The sequence below is a fragment of the Budorcas taxicolor genome, chromosome 1, assembly GCF_023091745.1.
Source record: "Budorcas taxicolor isolate Tak-1 chromosome 1, Takin1.1, whole genome shotgun sequence".
Lineage (NCBI taxonomy): Eukaryota > Metazoa > Chordata > Mammalia > Artiodactyla > Bovidae > Budorcas > Budorcas taxicolor.
In genome coordinates this window covers 75,076,039-75,099,042 of record NC_068910.1, presented here as the reverse complement: position 1 = coordinate 75,099,042, position 23,004 = coordinate 75,076,039, and the positions used below count along the sequence as shown (strand labels likewise).

Below are 23,004 nucleotides of genomic sequence, written 5' to 3'. Positions count from 1 at the left end.
TGAATCAGTGATCCAAATGGATCACTTTGGGGGAAAGCCAGGATAGTAAGTCCAGTGTTCCTTCTTTGGATTAACTTGCAAGAGAAGGAGGGGAAAAAAAAAAAATCACAGTATGCTTTCTAACTTGGACCAACACTTAATTGTTTCTTGCTTGATTTGCTGACCATGGCACCAGGGGCTTGATTTCAGAAAGCTGCTCTACTGAAATGAAATAATTCCTTTTGCCATTTCTACATAAAAGGAACAGTCACTATTTCTCCTCCCCACCCCCCGCTTTTTTTCCTAAACAAAATCAGTTTGGTTACTATTTAGAAAGTTTAACATAAGAAGCATGTTTAAATAGAATGCATGTAAGTTTTAACCGTGATCATGTATACGTGTATGAATACATATAGGGTCAAGATCAGAGAAGGCAATGGCACCCCACTCCAGTACTCTTGCCTAGAAAATCCCATGGGCGGAGGAGCCTGGTGGGCTGCAGTCAATGGGGTTGCTAAGAGTCGGACATGACTGAGCAACTTCAATTTCACTTTTCACTTTCATGCATTGGAGAAGGAAATGGCAACCCACTCCAGTGTTCTTGCCTGGAGAATCCCAGGGACGGGGGAGCCTGGCGGGCTGCCGTCTATGGGGTCGCAGAGAGTTGGACATGACTGAAGCGACTTAGCAGCAGGGTCAAGATAAAATACTTAGGGCATATGAAGGCAGATTGATTTAACTGTTGGTGTTATTTATGCTATTAATATAATAAATGCAAAGTTCAGTTTCCTTCATTAAAGACAACCAAGGAAACATGTAGGCTGATATTTACATATGAAGCACTTAAGCTCTTAATACTTGATAGACAAAGGGAAATTTTGAAATTCAGGGAAGGCAACACCTTCAGGGATTATTATAACTTTTTGCTATTCTCTATTGTGTTGTGTGGAACTACGCACTGCACTTCTTTGTCTTCACTAAATTTGAAGAGTTAACATAAACAGGGCTACAGTATCTTTATCTTCATTAAGCTTTGCATGGTTCACATTTTTAAAGGATACACCGAATATTACAACAAACATCAACACTAATATCTGTGAATTAATTTCACTTTGCTGCTAATTCAACTTCTGTTGTTAGCTTTCTAAATCTCTTCCCATAAACTTTACCCATAAATAAATTACAATTTATAGTCTCTATTACTTGTGTGTGTGTTCATAAAAATGATTTAGGTAAACTCTAAAGTACGTTTTATCCTACTTTTCCAAAATCAATATATAACTGAAAATATTAAACGGGGACATTTCATTTATGGAAAATATATACTTAAAGATATGTGAAAGGTCTTAAATTATAAGCAATTGATGGGCGATTTCTTTATAATTTTAGAAGCACACTGGAGATAAATAAGTTCTCAGTGGCAGGGGTAATTTTTAATAAAAATAGTCTATGTATTTAAGTTTTTCTGTAAAAAGCTAAAACCTGGACATAAATGACAAACTACACATTTAACACTATTTGGTATAAAAAGGGCATAAAGGACTGCAATTTGCTACTAAAGTTTGTGAGACCTCATACATGTTACCTATTTTTCTGTCAATTAACCCGTTATCTTAAAAGAAAAGAGGAAATCTTGCGTGTGTTCTATTTACAAAATGAGATTGGACATTTTTTGCAAACAATTCTCATTTGAGATTGAGTGATGAGGATTTTAAATGACCAAAATGTATTTATCTTTAAAAAAATGACACAAGTAGCATTCTAGTAATAATATAATTTCATAAGTCACCCAGCTCTTTGATACTAAATCTCCTTATACTTTTTGCATGTTAGAATTGTTTTTATAAATGGTAGTCTTAACTACTTTTACATTATAAATAACACTGCTGTTTGTATCTGATATTATTACCAAAAGGTACCTTTTTCCAAATGAATAAAACAAATTTGTGGTGATTACCCCTCTTATGAGAGCAGTCTATATTAAAGATTTTTTGCAATGGTTCTTAAAAAAAGTTTCTCCAGTGCACTTAAGGTCTAAAACTGGATTTATATTTAGCTGGAGGAGTAACTGACTGTGTCCTGAGGTATCCATACTACAAATATCCATATTACAAAACTGCCATCAAAAGTCGTTACTTTAACAAAGAAGAATCACAGATAAAATCCTGTGTTCTTGAAAAATAAACTATTAGTATATCAAAATCAAGGTGTTCCCCTGTTTGAAATTTCATACTTCTGGAACATGTAATGGAATAAGAACTAAAAAATTCTCTCTGCCCAATAGAAACTATCTGAAAAGTTTTGCTAAGAAATCCCTGTGAAAGAGTATATATATAATCCATTGTGCCAGTTTATTGACAGGGAAAAATCTTGCTTCTTTGAATTATCAAAGGAAGTAACATTTAGATTAATGTGCTTCTTAATTTTGACAAACGCTTTGTATTTAACTTTCTAAACCTCAAACTGTGTTAACTCTTAAGCAAAATTACATTTCATGATCTGAGTGTTTCTTTCTCTTTGCCTTTCACATTTAATGCAATCCGAAATTTAATGCACTAAAATAAATAACTGACGAGGACCTTTTGGGTCCCTTTCAAACCTCCATTTATACAGGCCCCATCGAAATTTCTCTGTTCACTGAGTGAACTGCGATTTCCGTAATTCCATCACCTGTTTTCTTTGAAGGTGGGCATTTGTGGCCACTGTCTCAAGGACACTAACTGGGTGCTGTGCTTTCATTCCAGAACCAACAAAACACCTCTTTTGTTAGCTTGGGCTTCTTACCTTCGTTTTCCGTGTTGGCGGGCACAGAGTCGACCCCGAAAGGATGCCAGGGCTGGAGGTCGTCCAGGCTGAACTCGCCATTCACGGGAAGAAGCTCCACGGTGGTTTTGGTTTCGGTCAAAGATGGCATGAGAGCATCATTGCCGTAGCTGATCCTCGGCTCACTGATTATGTTGGCCAAGACATCGTCCGAGTAGTTTTGCTCTTTCTGCAGCAGCTCATCTAAACCAAACAAAAGCCACATCTTGGGTGAGTAACAACAGTTACAACAGAAGCAGCGGCAGCGGCTACCGCTTCCTGTCTGCTAGGCACGACTGCAAGGCACGATTTTATTTACGATGTGGGTACTGTTACCACCTCCATCCTATAGACAGGAAAACTGAGGCACACGGTAGATAAGCCACTTATACAGAATCATAGCTAACAATGCCCAAGGTAAGATTTGAGCCCTGGGAGGATGGCTTAGACCAAGGTGGATGCTCTCAACTGGTGCACCACTTCCCCCAGTGAGAAACCTGGAATAGTCCTTCCCTCCAAACACAGGTAGATTCTCCTAGTCGACAGGGATCGCAGAGGAATGGAGAGCATGCTTCGGTGGGGTGTTTGCAGTGCCTCAGTAAGCCAGGTATAGTTTCTTTCAAGCTGAAGGACATATCTAGTGAGTTTCTAGTCTTTCCATGAACATGTGTAAGAACAAGAAAAGCGTAAGTAACAGGCTGCCTGCTTGCTCCACTCCTGAACAGTTCTCATTGTTTTGCCTTGAAAACAACCTGTCTTCCTCAAATGTTCCCAGGGGCTGCACAATACGTGTTCTGAGGCAGCAAAGCAACAAGCCCCTAGCCCTGCTGGTTGTGGCCTTGCAGACATGAAGCTCTGTGCCAGCCTTCTCTTCTATGGGGTACACAGCCCTGCCTGCCAACATTCCTCACGGGCTATCAACCCAAACATCCTGTCTTTCTCCTCTGCTGCTTCTCCTTTCAAAACATACTATCAGAGTGTAAAGAACCCACCTGCCAATGCAGGAGCATTAGGTTCGATCCCTGGGTTGGGAGATCCCCTGGAGGAGGGCATGCAACTCATTCCAGTATTCTTGCCTGGAGAATCTCATGGACAGAGGAGCCCAGCGGGCTACTGTCCACAGGGTCACAAGGAGGTTGGACATGACTGAGCGACAATAACAACAAGGGCGCTGTTACGGTGGTAAATCTTACATCTGCGCCTCATAAAACACGCACAGCATTTCAGATTGCAGCAAATCATGGTGTTCCCTCATTTCTCTTTTATCTCTAATACCGTTGGCAGGAAATTTCCTCCAAATGGCCGCTAAAATGTAGGGAGCCCCGTGGTGGTTAATTTTCCTGGTTTATTATATTCATTTTCAGAAAATGAAAGAATGAAATATTCAAGAAACATTACATTTTCGGTAGAGTGAAAAGCACTTAGACGTGAAAGACATTTTTGGTACCAAAGTAGAAATCCCCTTTTCTATCTCAATGAGACACAGGAGATTTAGAAACAGCCCCCTCTGGTCATCTCACTTGGAACAATGAAGTCAGTGTGGTGTTTACGAGAGGAAAAGAGCGTGGAAATGATGGATTACCATTAGTGGGAGTAGGATTCAATTCTGTGATCATAAAATGTCTAAGACAGCCACCTACTTCTTGACATTATTAAGGGCTCAGGTTTTTACCAACTGTTAACACAATTCGTACCAAACAATTTCTCCTATGATAAAAAAAACATCCAGAACTAAATGCAATTATCTTATTGTTCATTCTGAGTGAAACTTTATCTTTGAATTTTATGGTCAGACTGATCACACAGAAACCACACTTCTACTATGTTGGTGGCCCTGATGGAAAATCTTTTTATCTGAATTAATTTATTATTTTATTACAGCACTTTGATGGCACATATTGGGATTTCAAAGCTTTTAAGCATCTACATTTGCCAACTGCTATATTAAACTAAAAGACTAGGCACATTTCCCTCAAGACTCTTTATTTTTGTAAAAGCTAATTGTTACTGCCCCAAATTACAGCAGTTACCTCTGTAGTCAAATATCTTCTGTAATACCCGACCGAGCTTATGAGTCTTGTAGTAAAAATGGAAATATTTAACTAAATTCAGTGATGGTAATATTTAACCTACAGCTTAAACAACAAAAAGAAGTTTAATTTCAAATATTCAACATGCAATCAAACCCACTGTATGCTGCCCTGTCAAAAATGCTTTGAGGATATGTATCAGGCATGTGTGTGCGAGCATGCTAAGCCACTTCAGTTCTGTGCTAGTCTTTGTGACCCTATGGACTGTAGCCCACCAGGCTGTTCTGTCCATGGGATTCTCCAGGCATGGATATTGGAGTGGGCTGTCATGCCCTCCTCCAGGGGATCTTCCTGACTCAGGGATCCAGTCCCCATCTCTTACGTCTTCTGAATTGGCAAGTGGGTTCTTTACCACCAGTGCCACCTGGGAAGCCCCTATCAGGCATACTTCTAGCAAATAAGAAAAACAAAACATCTCACCACATAGCTGTCATGAAAAATATTTAAAATATGTATTTGTTTAAAAAGCAACATCAAAAGAGATCCCTGGCTGATTTCATCTTCAAATGACTAACATATTTTGTTCTGGGAGAAGCAGTAGACTTCCATGAGAATTTATTTGCAGAGATGTGGCCTCATAAAAGTGATGGAGGAAACAGAACAAGCTCTGTCTTGAAAGCAGGACTCCATCTTGGGCCGGATTGTGGACTTTGAGCTACATGCCCAGTATCTATGGAGATGACATACCAACTAGAAAACCAGGCCCCTGGAAGGGATCTCCGTTGCCTTAAAAAATACCCTAATTAATACCCTAATTATCTGTGCAACCAAACAGAATCATACATTCTATTATGCTTATTGGGGTATGACCACAGGCCTATTGATCATTGTCCACTGTTAACTACCTAGGCTTAAGGCATATGATCACGGTTAACTTTGATTGTATCTTTCATTTTCCTTTGTTCAGATTAGTTTTAGGGACCCTTATACATTTAGGGTACATAAGGTTTTCACAAAAACTGATCGGGGTCCTTGGCTAAGAGGAGACTCTGCCTTGGGCCCGCCGGTGTACTCAACTGCACTCCAATATCTGCATTGTCCTTCTGAGTGAGTGTGTTTCCTGGAACATGTGGCTACAACAAAAGGACTTCTGAATAGGAAAGAGATGAATCCTAGGTAGTTCATCTAATGCTCTCCTTTTAATGATTAACCCACTTGCCTAACTCCTCCTAAAGTTTTACCGCCACATTTAAGGTTTCATGAAAATGAACTTTATAAACATTAAGTCAGTTCTTCTACAAGCTGCAGGTGTAATAACTGAACTACCTTTTCCATCCTTTGAACACATTTGGGGCAGGGAGGAAACCTCTGTTATACAGAGGAGGTCCAGCTCTTGTCTTTTCCCCTGTGAAACACGGCTAGTATAGCTCTGATTTGGAGACTGGTGAACATGCCTAGGCTTGCTGGGTTTTCTTTCATATAGAATTGAACCTGCATCGTTGTTAGCATTTCCCTCCTATTTTCTGGTTCTGGTGGAAATAGACACATTTATCTGCAGCCTCTCCTCCAAATGGAAATTTCTTTTCAACCTTGTCTAACAGGAGAGTCTCACCTGATCATTTCTTACATTTTAATAAATAATTACTTATGTATCTGAAAGCACTGAGGACTACACCTCTGAACAATGCATTTACCCTCAACCCCACCCTTTGCAACTGCCACAGATGCAGCAGGCATATTTATAAAAGGGATATAATTTTTTCCCTATTGAGAAGCTCTACTATAAATCTGCTGTCATCTGTGCTAGGCATTTTGCCCACACCAAGACTATGAGATCAGATTTAATTTTCCAATCACAGTCCATGCACGTCTGATTCATGGCTCAGCATATAACTACCATACTGTTCACTATATTGTACTGAACGTGACCGGGCTTCCCTGGTGGCTTAGACAGTAAAGCACCTGCCTGAAATGAGAGAGACCTGGGTTCGATCCCTGGGTTGGGAAAGATCCCCTGGAAAAGGCAGTGGCAACCCACTCCAGCATTCTTACCTGGAAAATCCCATGAACAGAGGAGCCTGGTAGGCTATAGCCCATGGGGTCACAAAGAGTTGGACACGACTAAGCGACTTCACTTTTACTTTCAACGTGACCATGGTCTCTGAAACTCCCTAAGCTTTGCATTCCTCATCTATAAAATTAGGGGGAGTTGGATGGATGGTCTTCGTAGTTTCTTCACTTTGAATCCTCTTATCTTGCTATGTGGGCATCCCCCAAGAGCTTGTTGAAATCATAATCTCAGGTTCCAGCCTGAGCTAGGGAAACAGAATCTACACATTTAACATGGTCCCCAGGCAATTTTTTAAAAAACTGTGAAGTATAGTCCATCTTCAATATTATATAAGTTACAGATGTATAATATGTTGTTGTTCAGCCACTAAGTCATGTCTGACACTTTGTGATCCCATGGACCGCAGCATGCCAGGCTCCCTGGTCCTTTGTTATCTCCTGGAGTTTGCTCAAATTCATGTCCATTGAGTTGCTGATGCTATCTAACCATCTCATCCTCTGCTGCCCCCTTCTTTTGCCTTCACTTGTTTCCAGCACCAGCATAGTGTTTAGTTCAGTCACTCAGTTGTGTCTGACTCTTTGCAGCCCCATGAATTGCAGCACGCCAGGCCTCCCTGTCCATCACCAGCTCCCAGAGTTTACCTAAACTCATGTGCATTGAGTCGGTGATGCCATCCAGCCATCTCATCCTCTGTCGTCCCCTTCTCCTCCTGCCCCCAGTCCCTCCCGGCATCAGAGTCTTTTCCAATGAGTCAACTCTTCGCATGAGGTGGCCAAAGTATTGGAGTTTCAGCTTTAGCATATAATGTACAATATAGATTCCTGATTTTTAAAGGTTATACTCCATTTACAGCTACTATAAAATACTGGCCATATTCCCTGTGATGAATAGTGTATTCTTGTAGCTTATTTTATACCTAATACTATGTACCTTTTACTCCCCTACTCCTGTGTTGCCCCTTCCTTCTTCCCTCTCCCCATGGTAACCACTAGTTTGTTCTCCTTATTTTGAAGTCTGCTTTTTTTTTTTGTTTCTATCCACTAGTTTGTTGCATTTTCTAAATTCCGCACATAAGCAACATCATATAGTTTGTCTTTATCTGACTTATTTCACTTAGCAGGGTACATCTAATCCCAGGCCAGTCTTAAGCACATTACAGTCTGACCACTGCTATGAGGTATATCCATACAAAGGCATCACTGCACAATGGCCTCAGCATCCCCTTCACAGAAGACAGGCCTCAAAACAAAACAAGGTGTCAAAGGTGAGTATGGCCCAGAAACCATGTCGCAGAAGAAACCTGGCTGCCAACACACCTCCCCAAGGCAGTTCATAAACCCAACCCACCCTATGGCCTTCAAGCTACCATCACGATAAAATTTTTCTGAACCAGAAATCTGCAGGAAAGACTATGAATTTCTCCCCCTGACTTTTTTTTTTTTTTTGCCAGACTGTTTGTCAGGCAGGAAATTACATAGGAGCCAGAGCAGGAAAGTGTTCAGGAAACAGGTTATTGTTATTCAGACGCTGAGAAAAAGAATGTACCTATAAACCAAAGGACATCCTTCCTTTCTGCCTTCTCCCCTAAAGACCGAAATTACCTCTAAGCATGGACTGCCCTGTAGTTCAATGGAGCACAATTTGTCTAAAATGCTGATCTGGGGGAGAACCTTGGCGGTGTTCAGGTGATTGCTGGGCAAGGCTGGGAGGTTAAGATCACCGTGCGGCTCGTGTGCAACTGTGTCAGGCTATAACATCTTTTTTTGTTATCTTTTAAAAACATTATTTGTATTTACCTCTTTGGCTGCGCTGGGTCTCCAGTTGCGTCACGTGGGCTTTGTTGCTGCAAGGATCTTAGTTCCCCCTGTGGTGTTGTTTAGTCGCTCAGTTGTGTCCGACTCTTCATGACCCCATGGACTGTAGCCCGCCAGGCTCCTCTGTCCACGGGGACTTTCCAGGCAAGAATACTGGAGTGGGTTGCCGTGCCCTCCTCCAGGGGAGCTTCCCGATCCAGAGATCGAACCCTCCTCTCCTGCGTCTCCTGCACGGCAGGCAGATTCTTTACCACTGAGCCACCGGGGAGGCCTGCTCCCTTCTCTAGGTGAGACCTTACCTGTCACTCCTGCTGTGATGGTCTACCCTCAACAGCAGTTTCTCCTCTCCTCCACCTCCCACATTTTTAGATTTCCTCTTCTCTGGTAGACCGGCATAAATATGAGTGCTACATGAACAATCATCAGGTCTCACTGATTCTGAGTCAGATTTAAGATAATTTAGACCGCTTTAGATCTTGAGCTATTTAAACAGTCAATGCTGCCATATGTTCCAACAAGAGGAAAAAATGAGGTATATTATCACAAAGCGATACTGTTCCACAAATCTAGTTTTCATTTTGACCTCCCAGCAAACTGGGTCAGTCCTCTTATTTTTAGCTACACTATTAATCCCAAAAAATCTCTCACGGTCTCAAAATTCAGACTCCACTGTCTGAATCGGGGTTTATTTTTCTTTAGTGGTTTCTTGGACACGGATCTTACATGGAGCATGCTTTGTCCACTTATGGCAACAAAGTATCCCCAGGGAGATACAGACATAGCGCGTCATATGTGAGAACATTCCTTATTGCAAGTGGTATTTTCCTGAAGTATCATTTGTTTCGCTTAAGATGGAGGATACAGAAGTCCCCTGTCAAGAGAAATTTCCTTTTGACTTTCAAACAACATAGATCAAAGAACTTAGAATTTACTCACGGCTATCAGAAATCAAGAGATTTCTGATGTCAATTAGGTTCCCCGGTTTCTAAACACAGAGTGAAGAGTTCCTTTTCATGTTTACTTGTAGAACTTGTGCCAATGTCCTGATTGTATTTCCGACTACATTAGGAGTCTTGGTCCCGCCTGGCTGGGTAGTTGGGAGCCTAAGCAATCCTTAGGGGAAAAAATATTCTAAAATGTAGCCTAAAAACCAAGTTTACCTATCACAGGAAGAATCTCGTAGTATGCTGTGTTGAGGCTGTGACTCGCATATATAAAGAAATGTCCTTGCTTTGAGGAAATAACCCATCATGAAAAATTTAGGTGTAAAGGGCCAAGATATCTGCAAGTTAATTACTTACTTTTTTTTTTTAAGGTACAAAATTACTAGCTTTTTATTTTTTCCCAGCTTTAAGAATTTTTAAATTTATTTTTGGCTGTGCTGGGTCTTCCCTGTTGCATGGACTTATTGTGGTGGCTTCTCTTGTTGAAGAGCACAGGCTCTAAAGCACAGGGTAATTAGTTGTGGTGCACGGATTTAGTTGCTCCACAGCGTGTGGGATCTTCCTGGACCAGGGATTGAACCTGCATCTCCTGTACTGACAGGCAGATTCTTTACCACTGAGCCACTAGGGAAGCTCTCCTTTCCCATCTTTTTTGCAAGTCAGTTTTAAAAAAAGAAATTTTATGCAATGTTTTCAAAACTATTATTTAAGTCTGGAAGTACATTATTATATAAAGTTCAGGACTTCCCTGGTGGTCCAGTGGCTAAGACTTAAAATGCAGGAGGCCTGGGTTTGATTGCTGGCCAGGGAACTAATCCCACATGCTGCAACTAAGTGTTCACATGCCACAACTAAAGATCTGGCATGCTGCAATGAAGACTGAAGATCCCAAGTACCACAACCAAATAAACAGATATATATAAACCCTTCAGTACTATGGCACTAAAACTCTAGTGCCAGCTTTAGCCTGTATATATGTGGATGCTTTCTTCTGGTTAATATATATAGTCAAGGAATATACATTGATGGTCCAGTGACCACTATATATACAGTGATGGTCCAGTGGTTAGCAATCTGCTTTGCAATGCTGGGGACACCGTTTTGATCCCTGGTCCTGAAGATCTCACACGCTGAGGGGCAACTGGGCCTGTGTCCCATGACTACTGAAGTCCAAGTGCCCTAAAGTCCGTGCTCTGCAACAAGCAAGGCCACCACAATGAGAAGCCCATGCACTGCAAATAGAGAGAAGCCCCCTCTCACCACAACCAGGGAAAGTTCGTGCATAGCAATGAGACCCAATGCAGCCAAAAATAAATTCTTAAAAAAAAATGTATGTATGTATATGTGTGTGTGTGTATATATATATATATATATAGAGTGAAAATACATGTATGTTCATTAATGTAAGCAGATCCAGACTATATGTCTTCTACAAACTAAGATAAAAATAAATGTGATTTTTATGCCTGCATCCCTTACACAAAAGTTAATTATTTCTTGTGGTCTTCAACACAGCAAATAGCTATCTCTTCACATGCTAGGAGAAAAACTGACTGTCCTGGGCTAGTTGAGAGATGTATGCTTTTATGGCTAAGCTCAAGGAGTTTCAAAGTAATGATGATTATATGGAATTTCTTTCTTTCAAAATTTTATTTATTTATTTGGCTGCACTGGGTCTTTAGTTGCAGCACGTGAGATCTAGTTCCCTGACCAGGGATCGAACCTGGGCCCCTAAATGAGAAGTGTGGAGTCTTAAACACTGGATTGCCAGGGAAGTCCCCACAATTATATAGAATTTTTCTCTTCAAACCTCCTCCAGCATAAGGTAGAACTTCACTGTGATTCCTCTTTACATAAAAATGTAGTTTGGTAGTAATTAGCTAGAGTCAAATTCAGTGCAAGAAATAGAGAAAATAAAAGAAACAATAATTCACTTGCCATCTCATCAAGAGCAATTTTAAAAATAGCTTTTTACTCTTTAGGGAATCAGCTATTTCATCTCATTCCATCATCACTTCAGTATTTAATTTTAATGACTGTGGTCAAGGAGACTGAATTTTTCAGGAATAGGGAAGAAGGCACCTAGAATTGTAGTTATCAGATTTGAAGACGTAAAGAGATAAAATCACAAGAAATCAATTTCTCTCCAGTTCCATTCCACAGTATGTATTTCTCAGTTCTCTGGAAGGTTGTTCTGCAGTGGGTCCACTTTATTGTTTGTTTTTATTCCGAAGTCCTCAGCTATACAGTAAATTGGAAATATGAAATAAAACCTGAGGTTTGCTCTATCTGGATCAGTATCACATTTCCTTAAAAAAAAATTGCTTAGCTTTTAGTGAGCACAAGAAAGGGGGAGGAAGATTATTTTTACAAAGTACTCAAGTGACAGTTTAACTGCCTGTGAACACATTTTTTATAAATGCACAGTCATTCTGGCAGCTATATACAGTGTGAGCACGTATTCCCTGAAGCCTTCAAGGCGGGTGCTGGGGTGTTCAGGCCACCCACCCATCACGTCCCGTTTTCTCCACTTCGGTCTGAACCAACAAAGCGCAAGCAGCTGGAGAGGAAAACATCACCTTTACTCCTGAGAAAGGCCAGGCCCTTACCAGCCCACGGGATGCTTTCTTTGGGGACTGAGTCACAAGGGCACAAGGCTTGTCACGCTGTGTGTAGATTGGATTTCAGCTCCACCTTGTACCCTCAGCTGCACATGACAAAGGAGGGGGTCTGAATGAAGCCCCTACCACTGTGTCCTATCCAACTTACGCACCGTACCTGTGGTCCTGTCTCGTCTGCGTGCCTGCATGCTAAGTGGCTTTAGTCGTGTCTGGCTTTTTGTGACCCCATGGACTGTAGCCCACCAGGCTCCTTTGTCCATGGGATTCTCCAGGCAAGAATACTGGAATGGGTTGCCATTTCCCTCTCCAGGGGATCTTCCCCACTCGGGGATTGAACCTGGGTCTTCCTCATTGAAGGCAGATTTTTTACCGTCTGTGCCACTAGGGAAGCCCGGTCTGATCTGCACCCTCTCCCAAACTTGTGAGAGGAATCTTTCTTACCTGGGTAAGAGGCATCCTACGGGGATGAAAGGAATTCAAAGGAAAGGGCAGCAGTGCCCTTCTCAACAGCTAGCAGTCATTCTCCGCTATGCAGTAAAGACAGTGCATGCCACTTGATTCATATCTGATAGATGCTTAATTGACTGAACTCTAAACAGGCATACCTTGGTTTATTGCACTTCACAGATACTGCCTTTTTTTTTTTTTTTTTTAAACAGATTGAAGGTTTGTAGCAACCCTGTGTCAAGCAAGTCTTTCAGTTCCATTTTCCCAATAGTATTTGGTCACTTTTTGTCTCTGGATCACATTTCAGCAATTGTCACAATATTTCAAAGTTTTTGAAAATTTCTTGGATATTCTTGGATATAATCCAAGTATTATATTTGGATGGTGATCTGTGATCTTTAACAATAGCATTGCAGAAAGATTACAACGGTTTATTTATACAGATTAAAAAAAACCACACCAGGCCTCTATGTTCTTCTGCACACTGGCCTATCTGTGTTTTAACAGAAAACTCGTTCTGCAGGGAACATTTTTAGGACAGCAATGGTCCTTTATCTCCTGCATTAGAGGACTTTGGGATCCTCTTACAATGCAGGGGAACCAAGCCTGGTGATGGAAAGTGCTTGGCATCTGAAGCTTGGAGATGGGTGGAAAGTGACTGTCTTCAGGGAAGTATTAATAGAGCAGATGAAGAGCAGCTGAAAGGACTCACTTTACAAAAATTAATCTGGAGCCAAGAAAATTAAAATCATTATTATTAATTAATGAGCTCATTAATTTATCTATTCATGCATTCAGCTGTTCAGTAATCCTACCATCTTCCAGGCCAGTGTAGGAAATAATTGAGGCAGTTTCTTATTACTCAAAGCTCAAGGCACCAGAGAAAAGATGGGCAGAAAAGTAATTCCTATACAAATGCTATGGTAAGGGGTGTGGACAGAGCAAGAAAGAAACAAACTGGGACTTTGGGGCTGGGATGGTGATATTACAGGTTTGCTAAGGAAGAGCAACTCCAGTTCTAGTGGACACAAGTCCATGGCCCAAGGTACAGAGGATGGGATGCCTCTGCCTGTGGGGACTCTTCTGGTTCCTGGAACACAAGGGAGATGAAAAGGGAAGCAGCTTAGACAGGAGCCAAGGACTTGGAATTTGTGGGATATACACAGGGCAAAGGAATATGCTAGCTTGCAGGAAGAATATGCCGGTAGCAAAACACAGACTAAGGGGATTCCATGCGTTGAGAGAGTGGCCTGCAGTTGTTTTTAGGTAAATTATAAAGAAAAGGACAGAGGGGAAACCTGGGGATTATAAAATCCTAAAAAAACATGTCGACATTCAAAAATGGGAAAGATAGTGGGCAAGAATGTACACAAGTGATAAAACCAGAAAGACCCTGACGGACGTGATACAAAGAACAAGTGTTACTTAGCAGGTGGTGGGAGGTGTGGAGGGGGGATTGTGACCGGGAAAGGAAAGAGGTGCTGTCAGGCGGCTGGCTAATATTTGCATTCTTGACTTGAGTTGTGTCCAACAGAAGAGCACAGATTGGGGGCAGAAAGACAGGTTCTATTTAGGTGTGTGGAGCCTGTGATATTCCATATCATGGTGCAGGGGGTTGGAGCCCCTGGAACTGTGGTCTGGAGAAAGCATGTAAGTGCTGCCACAGCCCACAGGGAAGCACGGGTAGGAAAATGGGAGGTTTCCCATTTCCCCAGGTATTTTGGGAAAAAAGTTCACATCAGATTCCCCCAAAGAATCATGTATTGAATTCTGCTAGATAATGAACAGCCTCATCTAGTGAAGTGGCATCACATACTTAGTGAAAATTCTTTAGAGAACTTTGCCATGGTTAAAAATAACATCAGATGGTGGTTACTGTGAAGAACTAAGGAGCAAAGTCTTTTGCATCCAAATAAAGAGTTGTGGGTCTTTCCCCTCACCCCGCTCTTAAGTCAAATCATTTCAGTATGAGCACCTATGAGATGATTATATAAAAAAAGCAACCTTATACAAAGAATGAATGAGAAAATTGTGTAGGAGATAAAAATAAAGTGGAGCTCTAACCCTTTTGCTAATTTACCTTTGAATATGCTCTCCCTTTGGACATGATGAAGGGTAAAATGGGGGTGTAATCCCTGTGGCCAGCTCTCCTTTGTCACCTGTAAGCCAGAGCTGTGTTCCATTGAACATGTTGGAAAATTACCCCAGATAACCATGTCCTCACCATCCTATGCGTGAGACAACTGCTTCCATGATAATGCTGCCTGCTGCCTCCTAAGGAAGATCTTGCCCTAGTCTTTCCTTCCAAAACGTTTCTAATCTCCACACTTTCCAATCTTGGCATCAGATCTCATCCAAGCCCCTGATGCTTTTCCTGCTGAAAATTTACATAGAATTCTACAATGTTTTTTCTTAAAAAAAGCTGCTTAAATGTGATAGTTTCATCTCAGCACAGGTAACCTTTTTGTTTCCTCCACCCTGCTCTGAAATAAAAAACTCAGAAATAAAAAACAAAAAACAGACTTCATCTTAAATTACGATATACTGTATAAAGAGTTACCAGTTTGGTCTCAGATTTCTATTCCCTCTCCCTTCTACACAATCAAACTAAAAATATAACTAGCTTTCTCTGAATATGCAGTATTAAAACATGATCATCTTCAATAAAATGAAATTAACCTCAAAATTTAAAGCCCTCGACACTAATTACCACAGGTCTCCAACAGCTTATTGTGTGTGCATTTGTGATGTAAGCAGTCTTTATTTGAATAAACTTTAAGTTTCAACAACAAATTAAAAAATGACTCACATTACAGTGCATTTATACATGTCTTTTCATCTTCTAAGTATGGTAAACATTAATTATCCCTGGCTAATTAAAACAGTCATAGTTTACAAATTTACTCATTAATCAGCCTCAAGCAAATGCAAAGCATTTTTAAAAGTCTTTCACAATTTGAACCAATTAAATATGGAAATTATTATTTTTTAATGAAGAGGTCATAAATTAAAAAAAGAGGTCATCAGAAAACATGCATGCAGTCCTTTGACTTAAATTTGATCATGTTTTAGAAAGAAACTTGGACAATGTTTCGGAATTGTGGAAGTCAAAGGAAATTAAAGATAAAACTGCCTGAGACTTACTTCTCTGGCGGTCAAGTCGTTAAGACTCCACGCTTCTACTGCAAGCGGGCCTGGGTTCAATCCCTGGTCAGGGAACAAAGATCCTACATGCCTTACAGTATGCACCTCAAACAAACCAACAAAAGCAACTGCCTGGAATGGGTTGAATTATGTCCTGCCCCCGAAATAATAGTGACATTGTTTGACATCCAGTGCCTATGAATATAATCTTTTCTGGAAATGGGATCTTCACAGACATAATCAAGTAAAGACCCAATCATACTGGAGTAAGGCTCTCAATCCAATATGGCATCGAGAGGACCCCATGGGAGTCAGGTGGGCTCTTGGTCATATGGAGAAGACACAGTGACAAAGGGGACACGCTGTGTGAGGACAGGCAGAGGCTGGAGTGGTTTATCTACAAGCTGAAGGGCTGTTGGCGATGGTTGCTAACAGTAAGAACAGGGAAAAGGAACAAAACAGATACTCCTCTAGGGCCTTCAGAGGGAACATGGCCCCAGAGACACTTAAAAAAGTTTTTTTTTGAATTTAATTATTTTTTGACTCTGCTGGGTTTTCATGGCTGCAAGGGCTTTTTTCTAGCTGTGGCGAGTTGGGGCTATTCTCCAGCTGCGGTGTGCGGACTTCTTGCTGTGCTGGCTTCTCCTGTTGCGGACCATGGGCTCCAGGGTACCCAGGCTTCAGTGGTTGTGGCACGTGGGCTCAGGACTTGCGGCTCCCAGGCTCCGGAGCGCAGGCTTGGTAGTCGCGACACATGGGCTTGGTTGCTCCGCGGCATGTGGGATCCTCTTGGATCGGGGATCGAACCTGAGTCTTCTGCATTGCCAGGTGGATTCTCTGAGCCACCAGGGAAGCCCCCGTAAACCCTTTCATTTCAGACTCTTAGCTTCCGGAACAGTGAAAGAATACATTCCTGTTGTTTTTAGGCCATTCGGTTTATGGTCATTTGTTTTGGCAGTCCTAGGAAACTGTAACACTATCTCAGTAAGTGAATACTGGGGCTTTCCCAGTGGCTCAGTGGTAAAGAATCCACCTGCAACGCAGGAGCCGCAGGAGACACGAGTTTGATCCCTGGATCAGGAAGATCCCCTGGAGAAGGAAATGGCAACCCACTCCAGTATTCTTGCCTGGAGAATCCTATGGACAGAGGAGCCTTGCAAGCTATAGTCCATGGTGTCGCAAAAGAGTCCGACACGACTGAGTGACTGGGCACACGTGGAGAAATTAGTGAAAGAAACAACATTTAAAAATCCATCAAATCAGGGACTTCCTTGGTGGTCCAACGGGTCCTTATCCCTGGTCTGGGACTAAGATCCCACATGCCACAAAGCAACTAAAGCTGCAGGCCACAGATAGAGAGAAGCCCTCGAGCCACAAAAAAGGATCCTGAGTGCCACAACCAGGACCTGATGCAGCCAAATAACCGAATATTAAAAATTCCATCAAGTCCGTCTAGGTCAAGGGTAGGCTTTTGATACACCCAAGTAGTTTTATATTTGAAGTTCACAGAGAGAGTGGAAGACTGCTGATGAGAAAACTGGTTGCAATGACTTAGGGTAGGAAAGAGGAACTCTTTCATGGCTTCCTTTGATTTTTTGAGGATGTAAGAACCCACATGCACTAAAGAAATGATGGATGGGGCATACTGAGCATGGGGTACACTGGATCTATCCCAAAGCACCATGTAGTTAACCGTTATGGACTAGATTGCATTTCCCCCAAATTCATATGTTAAAGCCTTCACGCTTAGTGTGACTCTGTGGAGAAAGGAGCTCTAAGGAGGGAATTAGGGTAAAATGGGGTGACAGGGAACAGGCCTGGGAGAGAAAGAGAAACCAGAGACCTCTCTCTCACTCACATACAGTGAGGAGGCAGCCGTCTGCACACTAAGAAGCGAGGCCTCAGGGGAAATCAAACTTGCCAAGGCTTTGATCTTGGACTGCTAGCCTCTAGAACTGTGCGAAAGAATTCTGTTGTTTAAGCTACCCAGTCTACAGTATTTTATCATGGCAGCCTGAGTGGAACAGACACCCACCTAGTCATATCCAGATCAAAGGAAGATCAAAGGTCAGAACAGCTTTCTCGAAGGGATTTTATTGCTTTCTTCCTTCTGTTTTTTTTTTTTTTTTTTAGAAAGGTGATAGCTGAAAGATGAGAAAAGGATGGTAAATTGCCAGTGGGTCACCAAGAATGCACACTGAATTTCAGGTCCTGCCTCTCTCATAAAAATGACAAGGATGTGATCTCTGGCAAATGTGAGGCGGTCCAAGGTTGGAGAGAATGTGTGACCTTCGAGACTTTTCATTTTTTTTACCTTTTCTGGCCATTTGCCAAGAAAGTTCTCAAGTATTCTCTTTGACTACCTGACTTCACTCTGCTGCTGCTACTGCTGCTAAGTCACTTCAGTCGTGTCCGACTCTGTGTGACCCCACGGACTTCACTCTAGGTGAAGGGAAAAACCCAAATGACCATATCCTCTGTGTCTAAGACATTTGCAGTTATGCCATCTATTCACTTAGGGAGAAAAAAACAGATGGTGTATGATTTCTATGCCAAGTCTCCACAGGAGTTTCTTTAAGAAGCAAAAAATATAATTTGCATTCCCTGGTGGCTTAGATGGTCAAGAATCTGCCTGCAATGAAGGAGATGGGAGTTTGATCCCTGGGATGGGACGATCCCTTGGAGAAGGGAATGGCAACCCACTCCAGTATTCTTGACTGGAGAATCCCATGGACAGAGAAGCCTGGTGGGCTACAGTCCATGGGTTGCCAAGAGTCAGACACGACTGAGTGATGACTAACTTTTACTACTACTTTCGTGATCCAAAAAATTACACACACTGTTGATTGACAGAGCGAGATGCTCTTGGGTCTCACATCTGGAGTTGGTACCCAGTGTTCCTTGTCTTGGTTATTTTTTTGCCAATTCTCTAAGAAGACACACTTCCTGGGCTAGTGTTAGGTTCTCTGACAATCCTCCAAGATTAAACGTTATTATCTGTCACTTAAAATGCTGACAACTCCAGGTGTATTATGTCAAATTTCCCTTTCATCTCTTATTAAAATAGTATCACTTTAGATTTGAAAAGAGCCTAAATGAGCAATTTCTTTGAGTAAAACGTCAGTATCAATAATAGAAAGTGAAAAATCTAAAGAGGGAAGAAAAGATTCCTGTAGGTAGAAAAGTAAATTCACAGTGTCTGAAAGAGCAAATAAAAGAGGAAATGGGGAAAATATTGAAAGCGACAGCAGTTTCTGACTGGAGCCTGCCCTACGCTTGTTCATGTCTTTCAGATATAGTTAATCAAACTTAATAAGCCATTCACCCCAATCCCTTTTCACAGCTAATAAGAAGTCTTAACATGGAGAAAGAAAACAAACCCATCAATCCTGTCACACCTAAACAAATTCTCAATGAATTTGAACTTCAAGGTTAATAATGCTTCACTTTAATATTTTATACAATCACTGCGTTGGAAATAAGCACCACTAGAAACCTACATGGTAAATTTACCAGGACATATTAATTTTCCATGACAACGATCGCCATTCTTCTGTGTTCAAGACCAACGTAAATATAATTTAAACCTTTAAGAATTCCTTGTATTTTTGCTGTTTCATATAAGCATGCATTTTAAAACTTTTGAATATTTAAGAATCACCTGGGGAGGTAAGGGGCTTCCTAGGTGGCACTAGTAGTAAAGAACCTGCCTGCCAGTGCAGGAGACACAAGACCCAGGGCTTTGATCCCTGGGTTGGGAAGATCCCCTGGAGGAGGGCATGGCAACCCACTCCAGTATTCTTGCCTGGAGAATCCCATGGACAGAGGAGCCTGGGGGGCTACAGTCCATAGGGTTGCAAAGAGTTGGACACGACTGAAGCAACTTAATTTCTCTTCTCATACCTAAAAGGAGGAACCTCAGGTATAAGAAAACTTCTCCATCAAGAAGGAAAGAAAGCACTGAAGTGGTGAGAAACTGGTTTTCTGACAAAAGGAAAGCAAGAAAAATAAAGCAGACACTTAGCCCATAAATAGCCTATAAACTTGGAATATCTCCTGGCAGGGCCTGAATACTGGATTAAAAAGGAACTCTTCCCAGACCCCATCTATTCCCACTTTTCCTGAAACAGATTTTTTTCTTTCTTTTTTTTTTTCTGTTTCCCTCATGATAACTGCAATTGCCAACAACAGTTTGGAAAATGTTCAGATTGATTCTCAGCAGTAAGTGTTAGCCGCTCAGTTGTGTCTGACTTTTTGTGACCCCCATGGACTGGAGCCTGCCAGGCTCCTCTGTCTATGAAATTCTCCAGGTAAGACTGGAGTGGGTTGCCATGCCCTCCTCCAGGGAATCTTCCTCACCCAGGGATGGAACCCAGGTCTCCTGCATTGTGGGCAGATTCTTTACCACCTGAGCCACCAGGGAACTGAGGGGGCAACTCCTATAATTATTACTATTATCCTCAAAACACTTAAATTTGGTTGGTCTGCTTCAAGAATTCATTCGCAGTATTAAAAAAAAAATTGCAAAGAACTTGTTTTGACAGACAACAGCCACCTTAAGAAAAACGGGATGAGGCCAGCAACAGTGCATTAGGAAGTATCTCCTTTCTTTTTTACAGAATAACAAAGAAATGGAGAGCTCTAGGCTTATAGGAGACTATTACATTTTGGAAGCAAAAACAGAGAAGGCCTAATAGTTCACTGCTCATTTAGACCTGGAACTTAAACCATTTCTACCCAAGTTTCTTGAAACACTTCCCAGCCGACATCACATATGGCAATTTCCCTACAATTTTAGGGGCACTGAACTCCAAAATGAGAGAAATATAAACTGAAGAGGACTCTTGAGAAGGGGAACCCAGGTATGCTGCATGTCATTTGTCCTTCGTAGTTGCTTTAAAGGCTGTGTGTGTGCTGTGTTAAGTGGCTTCAGTTGTATCTGCCTCTTTGTGACCTTGTGGACTGTAGCCGTCCAGGCTCCTCTGTCCATGCGGATTCTCCAGGCAAGAATACTGGAGTGGGATGCCACGCCCTCCTCCAGGGTGGGTCTTCCTCAGTGGCTCAGACAGTAAAGAATCTGCCTGCAATGCAGGAGACCTGGGTTCAACCCCTGGGTCGGGAAGGTCCCCTGAAGAAGTAAATGGCAACCCACTCCAGTATTCTTACCTGGAGAATTCCATGGACAGAGGAGTCTGGCGGGCTACAGTTTGTGGGGTTGCAAAGAGTAGGACATGACTGAGTGACTAAGACTTTTGACTTTCCTCCAGGGTATGTTCCCGACACAGGGATTGAACCCACATCTCTTAAGTCTCCTGCATTGGCAGGTGGGTTCTTTACCACTAGAGCCACTGTTTTAAAGGCAGTGATGCTTATTTACAAAACTAGTACTGAGGGGTTTCAAGTGATGGTGGAAATGTCCCTCCCCTTTCCACAGGCGGGCCAGGGTAGCTGGAGGAAGAAATATGGCGAGTATGAGCAAACTCCTCCAGGAGATGGTGAAGGACAGGGAAGGCTAGTGTGTTGTAGTCCACGGGGCAATGAGTAAGACACGACTTAGTGACTGAACAACAGCAATAGTGTCAAATTAGAGAAGACTGTACGTTTTAATTGGAGAAGGCAATGGCACCCCACTCCAGTACTCTCGCCTGGAAAATCCCATGGACAGAGTAGCCCGGTAGGCTGCAGTCCATGGGGTCGCCAGGAGTCAGACACGACTGAGCGACTTCACTTTCACTTTTCACTTTCACGCATTGGAGAAGGAAATGGCAACCCACTCCAGTGTTCTTGCCTGGAGAATCCCAGGGATGGGGGTCGCACGGAGTCGGACACGACTGAAGTGACTTAGCAGTACATTTTAATTAGGGAGAGGCAACTGGTTCCAAAAGAAGGTTACATTCATCCACTGATCAAAAGCTTAGGAAGTTCCTTTTCACTTAGCTTGCTATGACAGGGTATCGCAGATTTTAAAAATTATCAATTTGATAATTTAGAAAGTTATGTTTTGACTTTTAGTATCCAATCATGAGAAGGTATACATTTTTTCATCTAGGACTACTTAGCAACTATGTATCTTTTTCTGGGAAGTGGAGCTGTTGTTGAATTAATCAAATATATTTTTTCAATTAGGTTTATGCCATAAACACTTTTTATGACATATAGTTTTCATCATGTGGATTTAGGACATAACAGTATGGGTAAATCTAAATGGCTTATAGGTGGGCTAGAATAGATCCTCACCTATTTCTTAATTTTTCATAAGTTGAACACATTCTAAATCGATAATTCTTAAAATTTTGCATGCATCAGAGTCACCTAGACAGTTTGTTAAAAGCCACATTGCTAGTTCCTCAGCCCAGCATTGCTGAATCAGGAGGTCGGGGTGGGACCAGAGAATGTGAATTTCAAGTAAGTTTCCAAGGGATGCTGTGGTTTCCAAGAGCCACAATTTTTCCAACTGAAGACAGGTATTTGTAATACCTCCTCCTACCCAGTGATTTGTTTCAAGAGAAATGAATGCAGAGAAATCTGATTCACACCCTTCAAAGAGCTTATAATTAGCACATGGCAATTAGTTGACATGTACACATCAAAGTGGGCTTTTCAGGTAGTGTAGTGTAAAGAACTGCCTGCCAATGTAGGAGACCTGGGTTTGATGCCATGGGATCCAAGATCCCATGGATAAGGGAATGGCAACCCACTCCAGTGTTCTTACCTGGAGAATTCCATGGACAGTGGAGCCTGGCAGGCTACAGTCCATGGGGTCTCAAAAAGTCAGGCACAACTGAGCAATTGAGCACGCACACACACACGCATCAAAGCAACAGCGGACACACATATAAACAGTATGACCAGGGGACAGATGCTCTGTGTTAATTAAAGTTTTAAGGGAGAGGTAACAAGAGAGCTGGGGTTTTGGAAGCTCAGAAAGATCTCAAAAGGCCAAGATTGGGCAGATGGAACAGCATATTTAAACATATCCAGGGCTGGGTACAAAAGGTCAGTCTTCCTGGAGGCTCGTGAAGACGAATAAAGGGGTTAACTATTTACTTCACTTGTCCAAGTTTATTGTGAGGATGAAATGAGTCTCAAAAACCAGAAAAGAAGAAAGAGAAATAAAGGAAAGCCAGTCATCAAAAGACACCAGAGTAATAA

General features: G+C 41.9%; 1 protein-coding gene across 5 annotated transcripts in view; it reads right to left on the bottom strand.

Annotated features, from left to right (window-relative positions):
• APP (amyloid beta precursor protein) overlaps window positions 1-23,004 on the bottom strand; it is a 312,932-nt gene that overhangs the window by 29,558 nt on the left and 260,370 nt on the right. For all 5 annotated transcript variants that reach the window (XM_052648165.1, XM_052648141.1, XM_052648149.1 and 2 more), the window contains one exon: window positions 2,764-2,985. In XM_052648165.1, coding sequence (XP_052504125.1) covers window positions 2,764-2,985 — 222 coding nt within the window. The remainder of the gene's footprint in view (window positions 1-2,763; window positions 2,986-23,004) is intronic.